The 20,320-nt window shown below is 45.8% G+C and overlaps 1 protein-coding gene across 4 annotated transcripts in view; it reads right to left on the bottom strand.

Moving 5' to 3' along the window:
- Window positions 1-348: 348 nt before the first annotated feature.
- Window positions 349-20,320, bottom strand: part of GUK1 (guanylate kinase 1) — a 48,232-nt gene continuing 28,260 nt past the window's right edge. For 2 of the 4 annotated variants that reach the window (XM_077808459.1, XM_077808460.1), the window contains exons 3-8: window positions 17,005-17,046; window positions 15,322-15,418; window positions 6,362-6,500; window positions 4,765-4,849; window positions 1,865-1,950; window positions 349-523 (exon numbers count right to left, since the gene is read on the bottom strand). In XM_077808459.1, the coding sequence (XP_077664585.1) occupies window positions 488-523; window positions 1,865-1,950; window positions 4,765-4,849; window positions 6,362-6,500; window positions 15,322-15,418; window positions 17,005-17,046 (485 nt within the window). In that variant the 3' untranslated portion in view covers window positions 349-487. Of the gene's footprint in view, window positions 524-1,864; window positions 1,951-3,755; window positions 3,889-3,951; window positions 4,002-4,764; window positions 4,850-6,361; window positions 6,501-15,321; window positions 15,419-17,004; window positions 17,047-20,320 lie in introns of those variants that run through there. The other 2 variants (XR_013344978.1, XM_077808461.1) reach the window with 2 other exon arrangements.

Consider the following 20,320-nt stretch of genomic DNA (forward strand, 5'->3'; position numbering starts at 1 on the left):
GCTGATGCCACTGCACACTTTAACCCATTTGAAAGCCAGGTCAGGTCATACTAAGCAATTCCCTTCTGCAGGCGGCATCTGGTGCAGGCAGCCCACGGGTGGGAAGGGAGTATCCACCAAAAAATGCTATGGAGGAGACTACTGCTTAGTTTCACACACTACACGCACGGATTGTATCAGCATGGGGCTGTATCTATGATCAGGCAATACAAATGAATTCAGAATAATTCTGTTCAGTAAACACAGTACAGGGACTTTCAGACTGTTTGCCTGGAACCTCCACGCAAACCTAGAAGAGCATTGGAAGCCTTAGCACACGCACACAAGTAGCAGAAGCCCCGGCTAATATAAATATAAGGTTGGTTTTGTGTTTGTTTTTTAATATAAATGTCATAGTAACTCGGAAGGGAATCAGGCTAAAGGGAATGTCTCTCTTGGACCAGAATGCTGTGAAGCACGTGAGGAATGGCAGCCAAGCAGACTGAACTCAGGATTTCTTGGATTCTTGGACCTTCTGAATTTCCTGCAAGCAGATGAAGAAAATGATTTATCGTGTATTGCTCTCTGTAAATAATTCATAGCTTCATAGATTGTAAGGCCACAAAGGATCATTATGATCATCTAGTCTGACCTCTGGCATAGAATAGGCCATAGAATTTCATCAAGTGACCTTTGCATCAAGCCCATATTTTATGGTTGAAATGGACTATTCCTTTTAGCAATACATCCAATCTGGATTTAAAGAGACTTCACATGATCCAACACATCTCTTGGTAAATTGTTCCAATGGTTCTCTCACCATCAGGGTTAAAAACGTGTGCTTTGCTCCCTATCTGAATTTGTCTAGCTTCAGCTTCCAGCTATCAGATCTCGTTCCACCTTTGTCTGCTAGGTTAAAACATCTTCAGCTATCCAACATCTTCTCCCATGTACTTCTAGACCGCGATCATATCACCTCTTCACATCCTCTTTGTTAAAATACATAGATAACAGTCTTAAATCTCTCACTATAAAGCAGATTTTTCTGACCTGGCATCATTCTTGTAGCTCTATTCTGGACCCTTTCGAATTCTTCAACATCCTCTTTGAAACGGGGACCAGAGAACTCCACAAGAGTCTCACTTAATGCCAGACATTGCGGTAACCCCACTGCCCTGCTGCTACTTGAAACTCTTCTGCTTATACATTCAAGGATCCCATTAGCCCCCTTAGCCACTGCATCACACTGTGAGCTTGTGTTGAACTGGTTATCCACCAGGGCCCCTGTCCTTTTCAGAGGCCCTGCTTTCCAAGATACAATTCTCCCAGCCTAACTGCAAAGCTTAAAGTTCTGCTCTTCGTTACATCACCCATGCCCAATCTTCAGAAGTAACTGCTTCAGCAGTGACCTTTAGGGCTCACGAAGCCAACAACTGGGTCCTGGCTTTGGGTGCATGAAGGTCACTGCATTTACTGATTATGTTCTGACTAGTGTCACTGTGCTTGGCCCAGTCCAACACAACAGAAGACAAGGCCCCTGCCCTGGGTAAACTTTTGCAAATAATGGTCCCGGACCAGGAGAAAAACCTCTGCATACCAGAGTTCCCTCTTTAAGGCCCTGAGTCAGCAAGGTACTTCAGCAAATGCCTAATGTCAAGCATGGGAGTAGCATCCCATGGAAGCCAATGGGACTACTCATACTTAAAAAGTTAGGTATGTGCTTAGACATCTTACTGAGTCAGGGCTATATGCCTAGCTACAACTTTGCCTTCTCTCAGAAACGGAATGTTTGTCAAGCATTTCCTTCTGATGCTCTCTAACAGTTGACTCTCCATTTACAATAGCTTGCACGGTACCCAAGGCAGAAGAGCCCTAAATGACTTACCTCTGCAAGAATCTCCTTCAGTTCAAAATAGGCTTTTTGTAGATCATTATTGATGATGATCAAGTCAAAAAGGCCAGGTTCATTACCTAGTGAATCAAAACAGGAGTTAGAACACAGGAAAGAAACACTGGCTCCTTTGCCTCCTTTTTTGGGACTCTAATTCTTGTGGACTCTTAACATTTTCATTTTATTTCAGCCACTGCTAATCATCTCCTCTGTCAAGCTATCCTTGTGAAGTAGTTTTATAGGAGAGCATGCTGCGTTCTACTTAGTTCAAGTATAGTCTTAAGACTGCATCAGGCTAAGAGCTGAATGTAGCACAGATTCATAGATTTTAAGGCCAGAAGAGCCGATTATGATCATCCAGTCTGTCTTCCTGCATAATAGCCCATAGAACCTCCCTCAGTAATTTCTGCATCAAGCTCATATCTTCTGGTTGAGCTAGAGCATATACTTTTGAGAGAGAGCACATTCTGCATACACTCCCTACAGAGAAAGCAAAATTTCTTGGAGGATTCTAAACAACAGGAGCTTAGTTGAAACCAAAAAGAAAAGGAAACACATGGCATGGAGAGAGACTCACTTATATGACCTAGAAGGATTCTGAAAATTAAGTTGACGATGAGACATAAGATGTTACGGATGAGACTACGAACATTGCTTTGCTGCTGAACTCATTACAAAACTAAGACCAACATAAATGAAGTCTGAAGGGGCTCAATCCAATAGATTGTGAAACAATCACCAGAGGTAGGAAATAGAGAGGATGAAAACACAAGACTTTGGAAGAGCAGGAGAATGGCCATTACTCTGTTACTGACTGCTATATGGCCCCCAGAATTATTGAAAAACTACACAGGATTCTCCCAGGTAAGAGTGGATGTGGAAGATGGGCTAGAACAAGGAAAGGATCAGCAATTTAAAGGCAGAAATAAAGTTTGTTGAGGCAACTCTAGGATTTTCCTTTTAAACAACTCTATGCAACTAAAGGGAAAGAGGTCCAGTGGGTAGAACACTAGCCTATGACTTGGGAGACCTGGGTTCAAGTCCTAGTTCCGCCACAGACTACCTGTGTGAATTTATTTACCTATAGAATCATAGAATATCAGGGTTGGAAGGGACCTCAGGAGGTCATCTAGTCCAACCCCCTGCTCGAAGCAGGACCAATTCCCAATTAAATCATCCCAGCCAGGGCTTTGTCAAGTCTGACCTTAAAAACTTCTAAGGAAGGAGATTCTACCACCTCCCTAGGTAACGCATTCCAGTGCTTCACCACCCTCCTAGTGAAAAAGTTTTTCCCAATATCCAACCTAAACCTCCCCCACTGCAACTTGAGACCATTACTCCTTGTCCTGTCCTCTTCTACCACTGAGAATAGTCTAGAACCATCCTCTCTGGAACCACCTCTCAGGTAGTTGAAAGCAGCTATCAAATCCCCCCTCATTCTTCTCTTCTGCAGACTAAACAATCCCAGTTCCCTCAGCCTCTCCTCATAAGTCATGTGTTCCAGACCCCTAATCATTTTTGGTTGCCCTTCGCTGGACTCTCTCCAATTTATCCACATCCTTCTTGTAGTGTGGGGCCCAAAACTGGACACAATACTCCAGATGAGGCTCACCAATGTCGAATAGAGGGGGATGATCACGTCCCTCAATCTGCTCGCTATGCCCCTACTTATACATCCCAAAATGCCACTGGCCTTCTTGGCAACAAGGGCACACTGCTGACTCATATCCAGCTTCTCGTCCACTGTCACCCCTAGGTCCTTTTCCGCAGAACCTAGGAGCCCTAGTTATGGACTGGGACCCGCATCGTGCGAGGTGCTGTACAAACAGAACAAAAAACAAACAAAAAAACCAGACTGTCAACTTGGGCAAGTCATTCACCTCACCATGTCTCTGTTCTCCCATCTGTCACATGGGGATAGCTTCTCTTCCCTACCTCACAGGGGTGTTGTGAGAATAAATACATTAAAGATTATGAGGCACTCGGATACTACCCTGATGGGGGGGCCACAAAAGGACCTAAGATAGAAATAAGGGAAGCTGTTAAAAAGTGAAATTCACTTTACTTCATAATAAATTAAAATCTTGAAACTTAACTTAGTGCTCCCAGCCATCCTGGAGCGCATTAACAGCTGTCAAAGTATTTTCATGGTGTGGTTGGTACCATTAAAAAAAAACAACAACAAAAAAGACCCCATCAAGCCCAACTCACTCTACACAAACCCTGAAGCACTAAGAACAGTGTAATGCTGAACAGTGCATCAGTGGCCCTAGTACCTGGTAGCATCTTTGAGACTGAACTGCCCCATCCCCCTCATGCCTGGGACTGGGGGCAGGGAGGATGTAACAGGAGTGGAAGCCAGGGATGGGAAGAACTGGTCTGGAGGAGTGAGGGGAGGTGGGAAGGGGCTAGGTGGTCCTACCCGTTTGTAAGGGGGAGGGGATCTTTCCCATGGTGCTGTGCCAAGGGGTGAGGGAAGGGAATCAGGGCTCCTGTTCTTTCAGAGGAAGGGGGAAGGGAACGGAGAGGAGGATTTTTGCTTCTCGTGCCTAAGGTTATACGCAGACAATGGAAGGCTGAGGTGTTCTCTCTCACAAACACACCCGGAGCCTGTGAGGTCTTTACAGCTGTGATTTCCATGCTAGTTTAAGTGGTGACATGGCCCCGCTCCTCCTCGTCAGTCCAGGACAGTGAATCCCCTCTTCCCCCTACAATTAGCTCCCAGCTCCCAAATAGTCATGGTCAGTTCATCTGGCCGGATCTTCCATAAACCCCTGAGACAGGGAGCCAGACATCTGCGTATGACAAGGCGCCAAAAACTCTGACGTGCCTTCCCCCGCCCCCTACCCCCAGTCCCCGCTGAGGTTGTGTCTGTGCGAGCTTCCTGTACTTACTAAGTTCCATGTCTACACGAGCTGCGTTCAGCCGCTTCTGGAGACTCTCTTCGGACTCTGTCTGTCTGTCACGCAGTCTCTTTTCCTACAGCCCAAAGATGACAAGTGTAAATGCACATTCCAAGCGCCGTTTGGAGAACAGTCGGCTCCGGCCCCCAAGTCCCATTACTGCCATCACAACCACCCTCACAAGGCTCCAAGTCACAGACCTCATATTTATGGCCAGAAAGGACTACCCAACTGTCTAGCCTGACCTCCTGTAGATCACAGGCCACCAACGCCACCCAGCACCCATACACTAAACCCAACAACTGGAATGAGACCAAAGGGTCACAGCCCACAGAAGACTAGACCGTCATGTGCCACAGGCAGAGAACAGGAAGTCATTTCAAACACCCTCTCCCCTGGCACATGGCTGTTTCTGGAGCCAGGTGACACCGTGCTGTCCATTGGCCAGAAGGAATAGATCAAGAGGCCGGCTGTGGGTACTGGCCTTGACCAATAAAGCCTCACATATACCATGGGATGTAAGGAAGTATATCCCCACTTTAGCAAACCATTAAGTGACTTGCCCCAGGCCACGATGCAAATCTGTCCAAACTGGGATTTGACCTCAGGAGCTCCCGGCTTCCAGCCCTGTGCTCAGGCCACTGGACTATGCTGCTTCTTGCAATACTACTGTCAAAGGAACAGCCATGGAGGTATAAATGGCAGCTGTTAGGCGACACTTTGGAGCTGATTTTGCGACAGCAGCTCATTGCCTGGCCTTTCTTCTTCTTAAGGAGGAACACCACTCACATAATGGACTTAGGGTAAAAAAACAGAAGAAAAAGTCTGGGAAGGATGATTTGTCGGAGTCACTGGACTGGGACTCAGGAGATCTGGGTTCAATCTCTGACTCTCTCATAGACTCCCCGTGTGACCTTGGGCGAGTCACTTTTATCCCCGTCCCAGTTCCCCATCTACAAAATTGGGGTGACAACACTTCTCAACCTCACAGGGAAGCTATGGGGATACATTCATTAATATATGGGGACACGTGAGACCACAGATAAGAGTTCCATGGTGTTACCCCATGATACCAGCCTCACTAGGATTTACTGTAATAGATGGATACTGAAGTCCTCATAACCCCAGAGAGCATCATAAACACAAAGCTTTCCTAAACATGGACCGACGAAGGCCATGCCCTAGGGATCTTGCAAACTAACATGAACACAGCTTCAAGCACAACAGGTGCTGAGACACATGGCAGATGGGAAGATCAGACGAGGAAGAGGATCCGAGAGACGCAAGGGAAGGAGCATGGGAGATGGAGCCTTTTAAAGAGAAGGATGAGCATGCACAAAGCCAAGAGGAGGAGTATGAGACACAAGGAGCAGAGAGGAGAGAGGATAGGCAGAGGTTTGATCAAAAGCCATTACCTGTTTTGTGGGTCATATAGTAAATTGATCAATGGAGAAGAGGCACGAAATTCTCATCGCCTCACTGAATTCATCCATTAATTGGATCATCTTCTGCTATTGCTGGAAAGACCCCAAGGTAACTTTCCCCTAGTAAGAGCACAGTGAGGACATGGGAAAGGAGGCTCACTCACCAAGACTTCTATGGACGGAGTCTGGACAGAGATGTAGATTGGTTTCAGGTCAGTTTTCTTAATGTTCTTGACGCCCTGCAAGTCGATATCCAGGATGCAGATCTGGTTCCGTGCCTGCACGGCCTGCACCGCAGCTTTACTGGGGGGAAGGGAGAGAAGAAGTTGGTTACTGGACACACTGGGGTGGGGATGCCATGCAGGGAGAGCCAGGGAATCTTAGCTATCTACTCTTCGTGCATTAAGAACCATTCACAAGCTATGCTGCACCACTTACGTTCTCTTTTGCATTGATATTTCCCAGCCCCCGTCCCTAGAGGTGCCACATGGTCACAAGAGGGAGGTGAGTGAACTAGAAGTGGAAAGTTCAGAAATGGAGGCAGTGTAGCCTAGTGGATAGGGCACTATACGGGGGACTCAGGAGGCCTGCGTTCAATTCCTAGCTTACCCTGCTAGGAGACCTTGGGCATGTCACTTTCCCTCTCTGCCTCAGCTTCCCCAGCTGTAAAATTGGGATGATGATACTGACGGCCTTTGGAAAGCGTTTTGAGATCTACAGATAGAAGTGCTATATAACAACCAGGCATTATTATTTGTATACATTTCGTTAATCGTTGCCTCTATCTCCTCATGGGAAACTGTAGCAGTTCTAATATGCCAAGGGACTTGATCACAGCTCCTTGGATTCAACAGGAGGGGGCGGATAGCAGGACTGTCTCAGTGACTGGTCCACAACTCTAGATTTCCTCCACCCCCTTTTCCAAGAGGGCCCACATATGTTGGCCTACAGGGCAAGCTGGAAGGCATCACTATTCTCTCCCAGGCTCGCCCTAAAAGCGGGGCTGAGGGAAGAAATTGTTCACAAGGGGCTGGCAAAGAGGGAGGAGTTTTATGGTGGGCACTGGAGAATTAGATTTTGTAGGCTGAGACCACAGAATTTGACATATTCTTACAAAATCATATAGGTGCCTAGAGCTTCCTACAAGTGCATATTGCTACTTCAAGAGAAATTAAGTGTGTAGAAATGGCTAACGAGATGGCATTGCATTCCACTGAGGTAAACACAGAGCATCTTAGTTACAGGCTAGCAATGACATCATTCCTTTGGAGAGGCTCAAACACCAAAGCCCATACAAATCCCGAAGGACTAGAAGGGTGACAACATCAAAAGTAAGGTAGAACATGATCCAATGGCTGGAAGTTGAAACTAAACAAATTCAGAACGTAAATAAGACATACATTTTTACCAGTGAAAGTAATTAACTGGTGGGACCATTTACCAAGGGTTTTTATGGATTGTTCACCACTGACCATTTTTAAACAATGACAATGCTTTTTCTAAAAAATTTGCTCTAGGAATTCTTTTGGGGGGGGGGGGGGGGGGGGGAAAGAAGACGAGTTCTCTGGCCTGTGTTATACAGGAGATCAGACTAGATGATCACAGCGGTCTTCTTCTGGCCCTGGAATCTTATGAATCACAGATGCTTGGACTAAGGAGGAAAAGCCACTGAACAAGGTTACTTCTCTATAAGAGGTCACAAGTTTCCATACTAATAAATTCTCTTGAAGAGTGCAGTACCCTTCATAGGATTTGCCAGTCTTGGAAGATACCAAGTTAAGAAGGTGAGTATTAAAATATTTTTCCTTTGGACTGGCAAAGATAATCATATGCTTTCCACACTGTGGGCTGCATCTGATATGCTTTGACGTTCCCTTCAAATTCTCTCTATGATCCTCTTAGAACAAACTAACATCTAAAGACCAGTGACTCCAATTATCTGAATGCATAAAGAAAAACTAATCTGAATCCTATAGTAAATGGGTGTTAGCTGTTTGGGCAGGGACCATCTGTGTTTGTACAGCACCTAGCGCAATGGGGTTCTGGTCCATGGCTGGGGCTCTTAGGCACTCATGTACTACAAATGATAAAGAATAAGAGGAGAAAACCTGAGAAAATGTTTTGAGGTGGTTACGGAGGGTTTAAATTAGTTAAATTGAATGGCCACATGGTGGCAACAGAGGATAAGAGAAAGAGCAGCTCTTTAGAGAAAGCCTCCATACTCTCCAGCAGAGGTTACGCTGTAGCTCCTCTTGTGAACCTTCGCCCCACCCAACCCTGATCCCAGGCCCTCCCTACAGGTGCTCATAGAATCAGAGAAATGTAGGGCTGGAAGGGACCTCAAGAAGTCCACTAGTCCAGTCCGCTATCTGATTACAAGCTGAACGTGGACTGTCATATACTCTGCTAATATGAGAGAGAGAGAGAGAGTGACCAAGCATTCCTTTTGTCAGTATCTGCCCGTACAGCATGACCTTTTTATGTAAAAGTGACCAATCCGAACAAGATGTGTGCTAGAATACAGCATATATTCTCCTAAATTGTTATAGTAAGAATAATTCTCCCAGTTCTAACCAGTAACACACTTACTGCGTATGAACTTCATGACTTAAACAGAACCTGACTGAAAAAAATACAACTGACCTTTCAGTAGACGGGTGACCTGGCTAATGTTCCGTCCATATTTTGATTCTCAGTTACATGGCCAAACTGTCAGGATAGCACTACAGAGACAAGATAAGACTAAACAACCTCTAGGGGATGGGTGTGGCTGTTTGGTTTTGTCCCCCCATTGTCTATGTACTGCTCACGTCCTCTCCCTGGGTGTACGGTTTGGATGCGAATGATCATACTCTTCCTTACCTGGGTTACTGCTACCATGGATTGCCAGCCCATCTGTCCACTCCTCCTACCAATGTGTGTGTGCCTCCTACACATGGGTCATCTCCCTGAACGGATCTGCTCAGTCCCTATCACCTCCTCCTCTCCCAAGACCCTCTTCTGCCACAACACCTGAAGGATAGCAGCCAATTAGGACAGTGAAGCCATGGCTGCCCGACAGCAGGATTGATGAGGTGAGCTCACTCCAGCCAGGTGTGGGGCATGATTCCTAGGGAATCCTGTTTCCTGAGCTGGGGTGTCCCCCTAAGCCAAGGATATCGTGGTGGAAGCAAGGTCTCCCTAGATGAGCTCTGATTCCACCGGGAGCAGTGAAACCCATTAGCACTGTGGTTCCAAACTTGCTTTGATTGGAGGACCCCACCTCTAACCAATCTGCACCTGGGATTCTCCACCACGGTGTTCCCTACCTGTCAGCGTGCTGGCTATGGCTAGAGCACTGGAGTGGGACTCGGAAGTCTTGGGTTCTACACTGAGCTCTGACACGGGCCTGCGGGGTGACTGTCAGGAACACATTTCTTCCCTCTACACCTCAGTTTCCCCATCATCAAAATGAGGATAATGATTCCAATCTTCTTGGGACTGCTCTTTGAGATCTATGGATGGAAGAGTGCTATACAAGAGCACTTTTTTTTAAATCAGCATCTGTTTCCTCTTTGTTTTCCCCTTGCTCTCCCCCCAACCCTTTCCACCTCCTCTTCCTGTGTCTCATTTTACTTGGGTATTATATTTCTCCTTTACCCTGCTCATTTCTCCCACTAACTCCCACCCAGTTCTCTCCCGCACTTCTTCTTTCAGTTCCCTTTCCCCCAGCACTTTCCAGTCATACCTGCCCCACGTCACAGAGACGGAGGGAGCAGCATTGTATAGCTCCACCTAAGCTTAAGCCTGGAGGACAAACCCCATCTCAGGCCGAAGGAACCGTGAGGTGTTGTACCAGCTGGGGAATGGTGGAAAAAAGGAGAGAGTGAGTTAACTGTTTCCTTTTAACAGGTTTGCAGTGATTACTGCCATGATTTCAGAACGACAGACCTCACATCCAGAAGTCTAACTTCAAGCCACACGTACCGATCACAGACACACACAGGGAAAACAAGCTCCTGTTTGGTAAATGGAGAGGAAGAATGGCCCAGTGGTGAGGGTGCTAACCTGGGACTTGCAAGACCTGGGTTCAACTCCCTGCTGCAACACAGACTTCTTGTGTGACCTTGGGCAAGCCATCTGGCCCCTCTGCGCCTCAGTTCCCTACCTGCAAAATAGGGATAATAGCCAGGGGTGCAGTGAGGATACATTAAAGATGGTGAGGTGCTACGGTGATGGGGGCCAGACAAATACCTAGGACAGATGGAAAAAGAGGACACTTTCTCTTCCCAGAATTGTTTTAACAAATTGGAGCAGAAAGCTGGAGTTAGGAATGGATTTAACAAGACCCATCCTGCTGCAGCAGGTGACGCGAGCAAGACCCATCCTGCTGCAGCAGGTGACGCAAGTCCCAGCTTTCAAAGTTATTCTTGGGATTTCCACATTAATCCTGTCCTAAAGCCTTTAAACCCACCTTATCATCATTGCTGCACACTATACAAACACGGAGATCTACGAGCTTGCCTTGCATGTCGATCTCACTGACTGTGCTGGATTGCAGCTCTCCTTTCTTCCTCCCCAAACTGCGGAAGATGTTAGCAACTAGAGCTATGGCTTAGACCGCTTTCTGTCACAAATCCACAAAAATTGCTCTAACGCTAACCATGCAGAGTTGCTTTCCCCCCTCATCCTCAGATTTAAGCACACGAGATGCCTAAGGTACTGTCTCTTCCACTCCTAGTGATTTCTCAGCACCTCACATTACTGGACCCTAGAGTGGCATGCACACACTCAAAGATCTTGATCAAGGTTCTCCAAAGGGACTATTGAGTTTGGGTGCCTACCTTGAGGCATCTAATAGGGGCCTGATTCTCAGAGAGTGGGTGCTCAGCACTTTCTGGAACACAGGCTCCTTTAAGTGGTCTCCAATTAAGCATCCAGAACCATTAGTCTGAAAAATCTTAGCCCTTCTGGTCAGAGAAGCGGTGTTTGTGGATGAGTTTGTTTTTCAAAATGACTGACACCTCCTGGAGTAAGTTAATTTCTCTTTGGTTCAGGTTCTTATATCTTTCCCATCACCAAAATGTCTTGGAAAAAGCTTTCAGTCATGAAAGGATTAGATCTCTTGGATATGGCCTTAAATCCTCTGTTTTCTTCTACCACACTTTTTAGTAAGCCTTGAGGTTTTTCCTGATTTCCTCAGTTAACATTTCCTTTCCCTGCCACCATGGTGAATGCACCAGCTGGCTGCAGCTCAAAGAAGGCTGCGTTTCAGTATTGATTTTATTGCTTTGGGATTAAAGGTGTTCTAGAAATGTACAATATTGTATGAAGAATGGCATCAGCATGTTTCAGGGCATAAGCCAGTAGGACATGGGGCAGGAAGAAACTTGTATCCACAGCACAGCATTAGCAGTTGTTGGAGATAGACTAATCACCAGACTAGGTGAGGTAAGTATAGTCACCTATTTCAGTACTGGGCAATCCTTGCATTCATAAGATGGCCAAAGGTGTGCAGTAGAAATGAACCTACAAATATCTGGTAAAGCAAAGCAGCTGTCGGACTTAAAATATCTTCTCCTTAATGTATACAGATGGGCAAAGCAGAGTGCATAAAGGGTGGCGATATCTAGGGAGAAAAGATGAAGGGGAAAATTCAGATTCTGCATAAGCAGCTCAGTGGACGAAATCAACAAAGTTGCACTCGCTTCCACCAGGCTTGAATTTGGCCCTAGGTCTGCACTGAAGCCTGAGCTGTTTCTGAAGGGATGGGAATAGTTTGGAAATAAGTTTATGTCTATACAAAGGTTGCCACTAGATGATTTTAAATCTCCAAGAAAACTAGCAGGAGGGAATGGAAGTATTCTAGAGAAGGAGGTGGCCCTTACATTGCTCTTGGTCAAGTTTAATGATCCCAGGACTGAGTCACATTCAAAGTCGTTGGATGAAAAGGCCTGTGCTCAACCCAGCTGTGAACAGCACCATTCTGCAGTAGCAGTTCCTGGTATGCCATCATTCAGATATCACACACAGGCTTTGCCGAAGTTATATTCTGTATTTGTACAGCACCTAACACAACAGGGTCCTGCTCCACGACTGGGGTTCCTAGATGATCCTGCAGCACAACAATGAACAGTAACATCGCTTAGCACTTCTAGGACATGCCGGGTTCTGAGCAACGGTAACTGCACTGACAACTGTGGGTGCTCAGTACCGCTTAGGACCCAGCTCTAAATAGTCTGACGGATCATGTCTGGAGCATTTTGGGGGGAAATGGAGAAAACAAACCTTAGTCTCTATGCTGGGAAAACCTGAGGGGAAATGTGTTACTACTACAAAGCACCTTTAATTCTGAAGTGTGCCTAAACACACACCGATATAGCGCACATACAGGACATACTTCCGCAGTGCTAAGATGCAGTTGCCTCTGGGGTGCACCATGACAGCTGTATAGTAGGGCATATTAACGTGATGTAAACAGATTAGGACAGGAAGGGAAGAATACTTAGTTTATCTCAGTGTTTCTTAACCTGTCAGTCCAGACCCAAAATTGGATCATCAGAATGTTTCAAAGGGTCGCATGGCAGCTCCTGTCCCACGGGGCTGGTTGGGCTTGCCTCCCTGATCCAGGTATTGCAACCTCTGGTGTCCCAGCACCACTCAGCCATCATGACAACGGGAGTCCAGGTGGGCTAACTTTGAGTGAGTGGCACCGCAACCCCATGAGCCAGGTCACAGCTCCATTTCCACATATTTGGTCCAGTCAAGAAGGGCGAGGCCAAACCTGAGCGATGCTGCAACCCCATAAGTTGCAACACCCAAAGATGACAGCCATGCCTTGCCAGCCTCATAGCACAGGAGCCACCACTGTGGGGTGAGTGACCGACAGGACCCAACCACACCTTGACCTCCCCGCAGGGGCAGGATCCGACCAAAACCACCCCTGGACCTCCACCCCCAGACTATTTACTGGGTCGTGACAGGCCATAAACATTTACAAATGGGTCCTGAGCCCAAAAAGATGGAGAACCACTGATCTAACTGAAACTGCAGGGGACACAAAAGTAGCCAAGATGTGTTACCAGAGTGGGAATTCAGCCAGAGACCCACCTCTAACCATAGAAAAAATGCCTAGAGATCATTAAGAACCACAAACAGAAAGGCCCTCCATTTTGTTTCAGCACAGCACCCCTATCATTGGGCTGGGGCTCGGACTCAGGAGGGAAGAGCCACAGCTAGTCCCTAACTAACACCTGGCCACTGAATTCTTCCAGAAACGCACTGAATGTGCAACTGCGCTCGTGCTGGAGATCGAAACGGGATGGCAGAACACGGTGGCACAGTCAGATCTCTTCACAACCACCTCCTCCACAGAGGGGAGGAAACAGAACTCCTGTTTCACTGGCTTCTCCCGCTCTTCTTGCCCATCCCAGTTCAACTCACTATCTTTTCCCCAGTTCTTTCTCCACTGTTCCCCTTCTCCTTCCTATTTTACTCAGAAAAGAGTTAAACTGACATAAAAGAGCAAAAAGTAAACTCTGCATTGCACTCTGTGATGACATTTGTCTTTTAATCTTTAGTTGGTAACTCATGTTTGAGCAGATAGGGTCCTAAAAGTTGACACCGATCACACCCAACTGAGTGCCACATCTTTGTCTGGCCCATGCCCAATGCCTCCCCAGGCAGAGGAGTTAGCGTTATACTCTCCTGACCAAACAGCAGCCATTGCCATTTGGGGCTGGTAAGCTCAACTTGCTCCCTGAGAGATATCCCAGAAGAGGGGCTTCCTGGATTAAAGAGAAAATCCTGTTCAAAAGCAAACTCTCCTTAGCAGATTGAATCCATGGATTCAAGAGGCTTGAAATTGGTTTCTCCTTCAAGGTGAGTTGGAAGGTTTCTAACGGCTGAGATCGAAGGTCAAGATTACGTGTTCCTCCTGTGCAAGCCAATGACATCAGAAAAGCTAGAGTAAAGCAGGAAGCTGCCTTCCTTATGTTGCTTTAGGGAAATAATGTCTAATCTTTCAAGAGACACAGAAACTAGAACTGAAGTGAAGGCAGATACTGTAAAGTGAGAGAAAATCATTTTCATTTGTTTTGTTTTAAAATGTATTGATCTGTAATTTTATATTCTGATAATGCAGTCTGATCACTCAGAATCTTAAGACTAATTTTTAAAAGGGATGTGTGATTTTGGTTGCCCCAATTATTGAGACACCTTAAAGGGGCCTGATTTTCAGAACATGCTGAATACCCAATCTCTAGAAGGCAGGTCTCCTTAAACTGTCAAGTTCAGCCCTCCAAATCACTAGTCATTTGGAAATTTAGACTTTTTTTGCATTTATTTTTAAAGCATTTCAGTTCCCCCTTAAAAGGTATTTGCAATTTTAAAATCAACTCATTCTATTATTGATTTGGTATCTTAGTAAACAATTGAACGTATTTTACTTTTGCCATTCGGATCTAATCTGTGCTGTAATAATTGTCAGAGATTTTGTATTATGTAAGATATCTGACTTTTAAATTTATATTGCAGCTTAATTAGTGTTTCACTGATGATCACTTTTATGCCAGTAGCAATGCTATTTTAAAATCCACTTTACACTTTAATACTAATCACAGGGTGCCAACACCAGAGAGAATTTATTAATTTGTAAGTGTTACCGTACCAGACTGAGGCATGTGTCACTTCCTTTCGCCACTGATCTGATCACACTCAGGCCATGGGATAACACAGGGAGTGAATGCAGAATCTAAGTCCCACTTCGTTTAATTAATCTTTGTAGAGCACTCTAAAGATGGAGAGCACTGTAAACATTCTGTATGAGTGAAATTTCACCTCTGTGAAGGGCCAGCATGAGCACTATGAACCATCTTGCACTCACACCTTGGGGCTTAAGCACAATGTGAGTGTTGCACACTCCCGATACTCACCTTTTGCACAAGGGTGAATGTCACCAATTACTAGTGACAGAATAAAATTAATAACAGACATGCTGCCAGAGTGAAAAGCTTAGACTAGGGAGAGAATAGTGTCATGGCATGTTAAAATATTTCCCCATCATCTCAGGGCAGAACACAAGTAGCCAGTAAAGGTCAATCTGCAGCCCACATGAGCTATTGGATACAGTGTAACAGTTACATACCTTGTTCCATACATGTTTCCAGAGAACTCCGCATGCTCAATGAATTCGCCAGCATCAATTTCTTTCTGCATTTGTTCTCTGGTCACAAAGTGGTACTCTAGATCCAGCAATATTGAAAAACAAATCTATATCAATGTGCAGCTTTCATCTGACTTAGAACAAGATAAAGGCTCAGGGCCAAGTGTGCACATTTGGGGACTTAAAATGTACTGAAGCACCTAAATGCCTATGTTAGGCAACTAAGTGCTTATTTAGGTGCCTAGTTTTCAGGCACTCAAATTTAAAAATTTGGCTCTTGGTTACCACAATCAGAAACACAATGGATCCCTGAACCCGGATCATAGTATGCAGTTATTTCCAATACATCTTTAATAATTGGCCAGATATACTGTCGCTGCTGTTTACGTTGCCTCTTCCTCTTCTATTCTCCAGATCTCCAGTGTCCTCTCTCATTACGGTGCCCTGCTTACAACACACTACAGTAGCAGATGAGAAGTCATTTCAGGCTAAGTGCCTATTTTTAGAGGTTTATTGTGTCCCCCAGCCCCCCGCCCCAGCTGAAATTTCTTATTCTCAGTTGAAAGGTAAGCTTTCCTTTGGGAAAGTAGGTACAAATCTCATGTGGACCTTTTTGAGCTATCCAGGCATAAAGGCACCAGTAAGACATTTCAGATGCTTTTTGGTGCTGGGTTGACTCTAATGTCGCTGCATTTAAGCCTCAGTTGCTCTGGCACTTGAATTAAATTACACGGTTCCCCCCAAGTCAGTAGTAAAACAATGGCCCTAGAATGCTTTTTGGGAGGGGCTCCGGGTTCTATTCTGTGCTACTGGAGGCAAGGTCTCTTGGATCAGGGATGAAATCCAGAGCCTTACTATTAGTAGCGGCCTTTAAGATCTACGGCACCTCTAGACTAAGAGACGTATTAGAGCATAAGCTTTTGTGGGTGAATACCCACTTCTTTAGATGCATGCACAAAAGCTTATGTTCCAATACGTCTGTTAGTCTAGACGGTGCCACAGGACTCTCTGCCGCTTTCACAGATCCAGACTAACACAGCTACCCCTCTGATACTTTAAGATCTAGATTTTCAAAACTGGGTGTCTAGAGTTTCACTCTTAAATCCACTGGTAGGTACCTAAATTAAGTGGCCTAATTTTCAAAAGTAACTCCCACTGAAGTTAATCAGAGCTGCTGAGTACTCAGCACTTCGGCACATCCTGTCCTAAACTGTTGTGTAAGGTTGCTGTGTGCTATTACACAGCTGCTACCTCCTACAACAGTGGCAGCTGCATTTCATTTGAAGGTGAAGTGATCCCTGTGTATAGTTTGTATCTTCAGTTTATAAGACCCTTTGGGATCATTCAGAATGAAAGGTCCTATGTAAGTGTAAAACACTGTTACTGGACACGTACTAAGTAAATACACTCCATAAATGCTAAGTAAATAAGGTCTGACTTCCCCACAACTGAACTTTCACACAACGTGCCCATAAACAACAAAACTTGCTCAAACATGTACTTATCTATTGGTTACAAGCCTTGTTTGCTCTTCATTGTCTACCAGCAAAACTGGCTACTCCTCTCAGGTTCTGCAAGCTTTTATATAGCAGGAAACGCTGTCCAGAATTCTCAGAGCAGTAGCCCTGCCTAATCTGACAATACACACAAGTGCAATACACTGACCTTTGCCATTCACTTCTCCGACTCTTGGCTGCCTTGTGGTATCTGTAAGCAAACACAATCTTTGTAATTTTGTAGTTCACCCAAGAATAAAATAATGTAAAAGCAATACATAGCCACTTACTCAGCAGCATACACAGGCTTCAATTCGATCACTTGGTAATCTGATTCTCTGTTTAATCTGATCAAAGTTTCTGGACCCAATTTGCATCACTTGTTTCTAGTTGCTTTAAGCAGGTATTATTAGATGATTCAATCATTACTTGTAGAGGGGAAGGATGGTCCAGAGGTTAGGGTGCTAGCTTGGGACTTGTGAGACTCAGATACAATTCCTTGTTCCAGCACAATCACTTAGGGCTTGTCTGTGCAGGGAAAAAGCCTGCATTAGCTACTCTGCTCTGTCTTCCCATGTAAACATTCTTACTGTGCACTAAGAATGCCTTGTGCTCATTAGCTTAATAAACTTCAGTAGTGCATTAAGATAAACTGCCTGAAAGAGTCAGTGTGGAGTAGCTACTGTGCTTTAAATTCACATCCTAGTTAACTGTGCATTAATCTCCTGTGTAGACAAGCCCTTAGGGTATTGTAGTGAGGCCGTATGGTTCCCCACCGCCCCGGAGAGGGACGAGCCCCTCTTGACACCAGAGTGGGCGGAGGACAGGAAGTCCCCCAGAGGTCAAGGCGCAGGACAGGAAGTATAAAAGCCCGACCCCAGAGCTCATTTGGGAGGCAGCTGGTGGAGAGGCCAGACACCTCCGGCCTACCTCCCGGTTGGGAGACCCCGACGACTTACAGCGGACCCGAGGACTGGCCTGACCTGCCGACTCCCGATGCCAACCAGAGCCTGGAGGAGCTGCCCAGCCTGCCCCTCGCCAGTTACCCAGAGGACCCCATGGTGCTTGACCCCCTGGAGGAGCTGCCTGGCCTGCCCTTCGCCAGTTATCCAGAGGAGCCCATGGTGCTGGACCCCCTGGAGGACACCGTCTGGATCCAGGTACCTCCAGAGTGGGAGTTTGGAAGTAGCCCGGGGGCAGCACACCCAGAGCCTATATCAGTGTGTTGTGGCCAGGATCCCCACTGACTCAACAGCTGGTCTTCTGCCGCTGTTAGGGCCCCGGGCTGGGACACCGTGGAGTGGGTGGGCCTGCGTCCCCCCTGCCACCCAACTCTCCCAGGCCCTTCTGAGCCAAGAGCCTGGGCTGGTTGTTTATCTGCGTTTGCTCAGCCCCCTGAGGGCCTGAGCCGTTGTCTCTCTGCTGCCTGCCCTAACCCAGGCCTGGGCCTGCTAACTGCATAAACTGTTGCTCAGCTCCTGTCTAAGGGCCTGAGCCCTTGACTCGTAATTGCCTCCAACCACAGGCTGGGCGCAAATGACGGTCTGTATTTGCCTCTATTGCTGCCACGGTGAGAGACTCCTGCAGCCAGGCTAATTCCCTGTCAGCAGCTGGAAGGAAGTAGCGAGGCAGTGTGGCTCCCCACCACTCCAGAGAGGGATGAGCCCTGGCCAAACCCCTCTACAGTTATGTACATACTACAAGCACTGCTGTAACTACAACACTTACGACAACAATGGAAGGGGTTTTTCCATCACTGTAGTAAATCCACCCCCTTGAGAAGCAGTAGCTAGGTCGACGGAAGACACCTTCGGTTGACCTAACTAAATTGCACAGCTTGTGAAATTTTTCACAGCCCTGAGCGATGTAGCTAGGTTGACTTACGTTTTAGGTTTAAACCAGGCTTAAGTCTTCCTGTGCCCTAGTTCCCCCTCTGTAAAACAGGGATAATTCTACTTCCCTACCCCACAGTATTGGATAAATTCTTTTCAAAAGACTGTGAGGTGCTCATATAGATAGATAGATTTAATGAATAAGGTCAAATTCTGAATGAGATAGGAGACCAAGTTAGAATCCATATGGAGACCACTATAAATTGTTATTTTGAAGCACTACCATGTAGGGACGCTGGAACAATTTGTATACTGGGGGTACTGAGAGTCATTGAACCAAACTGTAAACTCTGTATATAATGGAAACTACTTCAAGCCAGGGGTGCAGCAGGACCCCTAGTTCCAGCACCTATGCTATCATGTGCTCTGGAAACTGTGATACACCCTGTGGCAGTCAGCATGGAACACAGTATGAATGACTTATTTCACACGGATTGGAATGGACTTGATCAAAAGAAGGGTGTAGTCTCATCTATGAGCTTCTGTCCACGGATTATAAACTCAGAGGCAGCCTAGGGGACAGACAATAAAGTCTATTTCTGTGCTGAATTTTGCGATGTGAGATTTTGTTGGGTTGCTAGAGACAAACAAAGAAGCATTATACGTGTATCAAAAGGAGACATTTTAAAGTCTTTTAGTCTCAAGCACTTTTAAACCTTTTCTGAAAGTCACAACATTCAGAGAGGAATTTGTGGAAGTCTGGGGCCAGGATTTTGCCAACAGCCTCCAAGCTACTGGTACAGAAAATTCCTACTGCAGTAAAAATCCATTTGATAAGTAGATCTAAAGACACCACCCAAAGTCCCAGCAAAAATAAGCTACCCAGCAGAGCTGGACTTCAACATGAATGCCATTGTTCTCAAAGTCTTGAAGATACTTCTAAGTGGTCAGTTAAGGCAGTGGGTACTAACCGCATGTTTTGTGGTGAACAGGTTGTGTAAAAGAAGACTGGAAATTCAAGCCTAGTCATCCTCTGGAAATTCAGAATGCAATTCACCCAGGTTACAGTCTGAGAATCTGCATCATCATTAACATTCAACAGTCGTTCTTTTAAAAATTACAGAGCACAAAAAAATAGAACCACATTTTCCAAAGACGATTTTTAAAAATTGGTTTAAAGAAAGCAGTTAATGATCCAAGAGAACTGGGCTATACGAATGTGCATTCTAGACTGGAAATTGGCTATGTCTGGTTGCTAATATAGAAGGCCCTCAATCTAGACCTAAAACATGACTTTTCAGGCAAGGAAGATCATCTGGATTATCCTTAGTCTCGATGCTGAGGTTCCATATAAACTGGGCCAAGACAGGGTGTTCATGAGGACCTTGTCTGTGGAACTCCTCTGCCTCTGAGGATGTCCTCTGGAACTCCTCCGTGGCATTTTCAAGGCTCAGCACAAGGCCTTCTTGTAACTACCAGCACATAGTTAGGCATTTGGCTTTCCCCTCTTTCCAATCAACTCCTCCCTTTTCTTTTTTGGATTCATTTTCTTTGGACCAAAGGGTCAGAGATTTGGGTTAACTTTTAAATCTTGCACAACTTCCTGGATAGCGTATCCAGTGATAGAGGCTTTATCAATCAAATACATTTTAA

Source organism: Eretmochelys imbricata, chromosome 2 (assembly GCF_965152235.1).
Source record: "Eretmochelys imbricata isolate rEreImb1 chromosome 2, rEreImb1.hap1, whole genome shotgun sequence".
NCBI lineage: Eukaryota > Metazoa > Chordata > Testudines > Cheloniidae > Eretmochelys > Eretmochelys imbricata.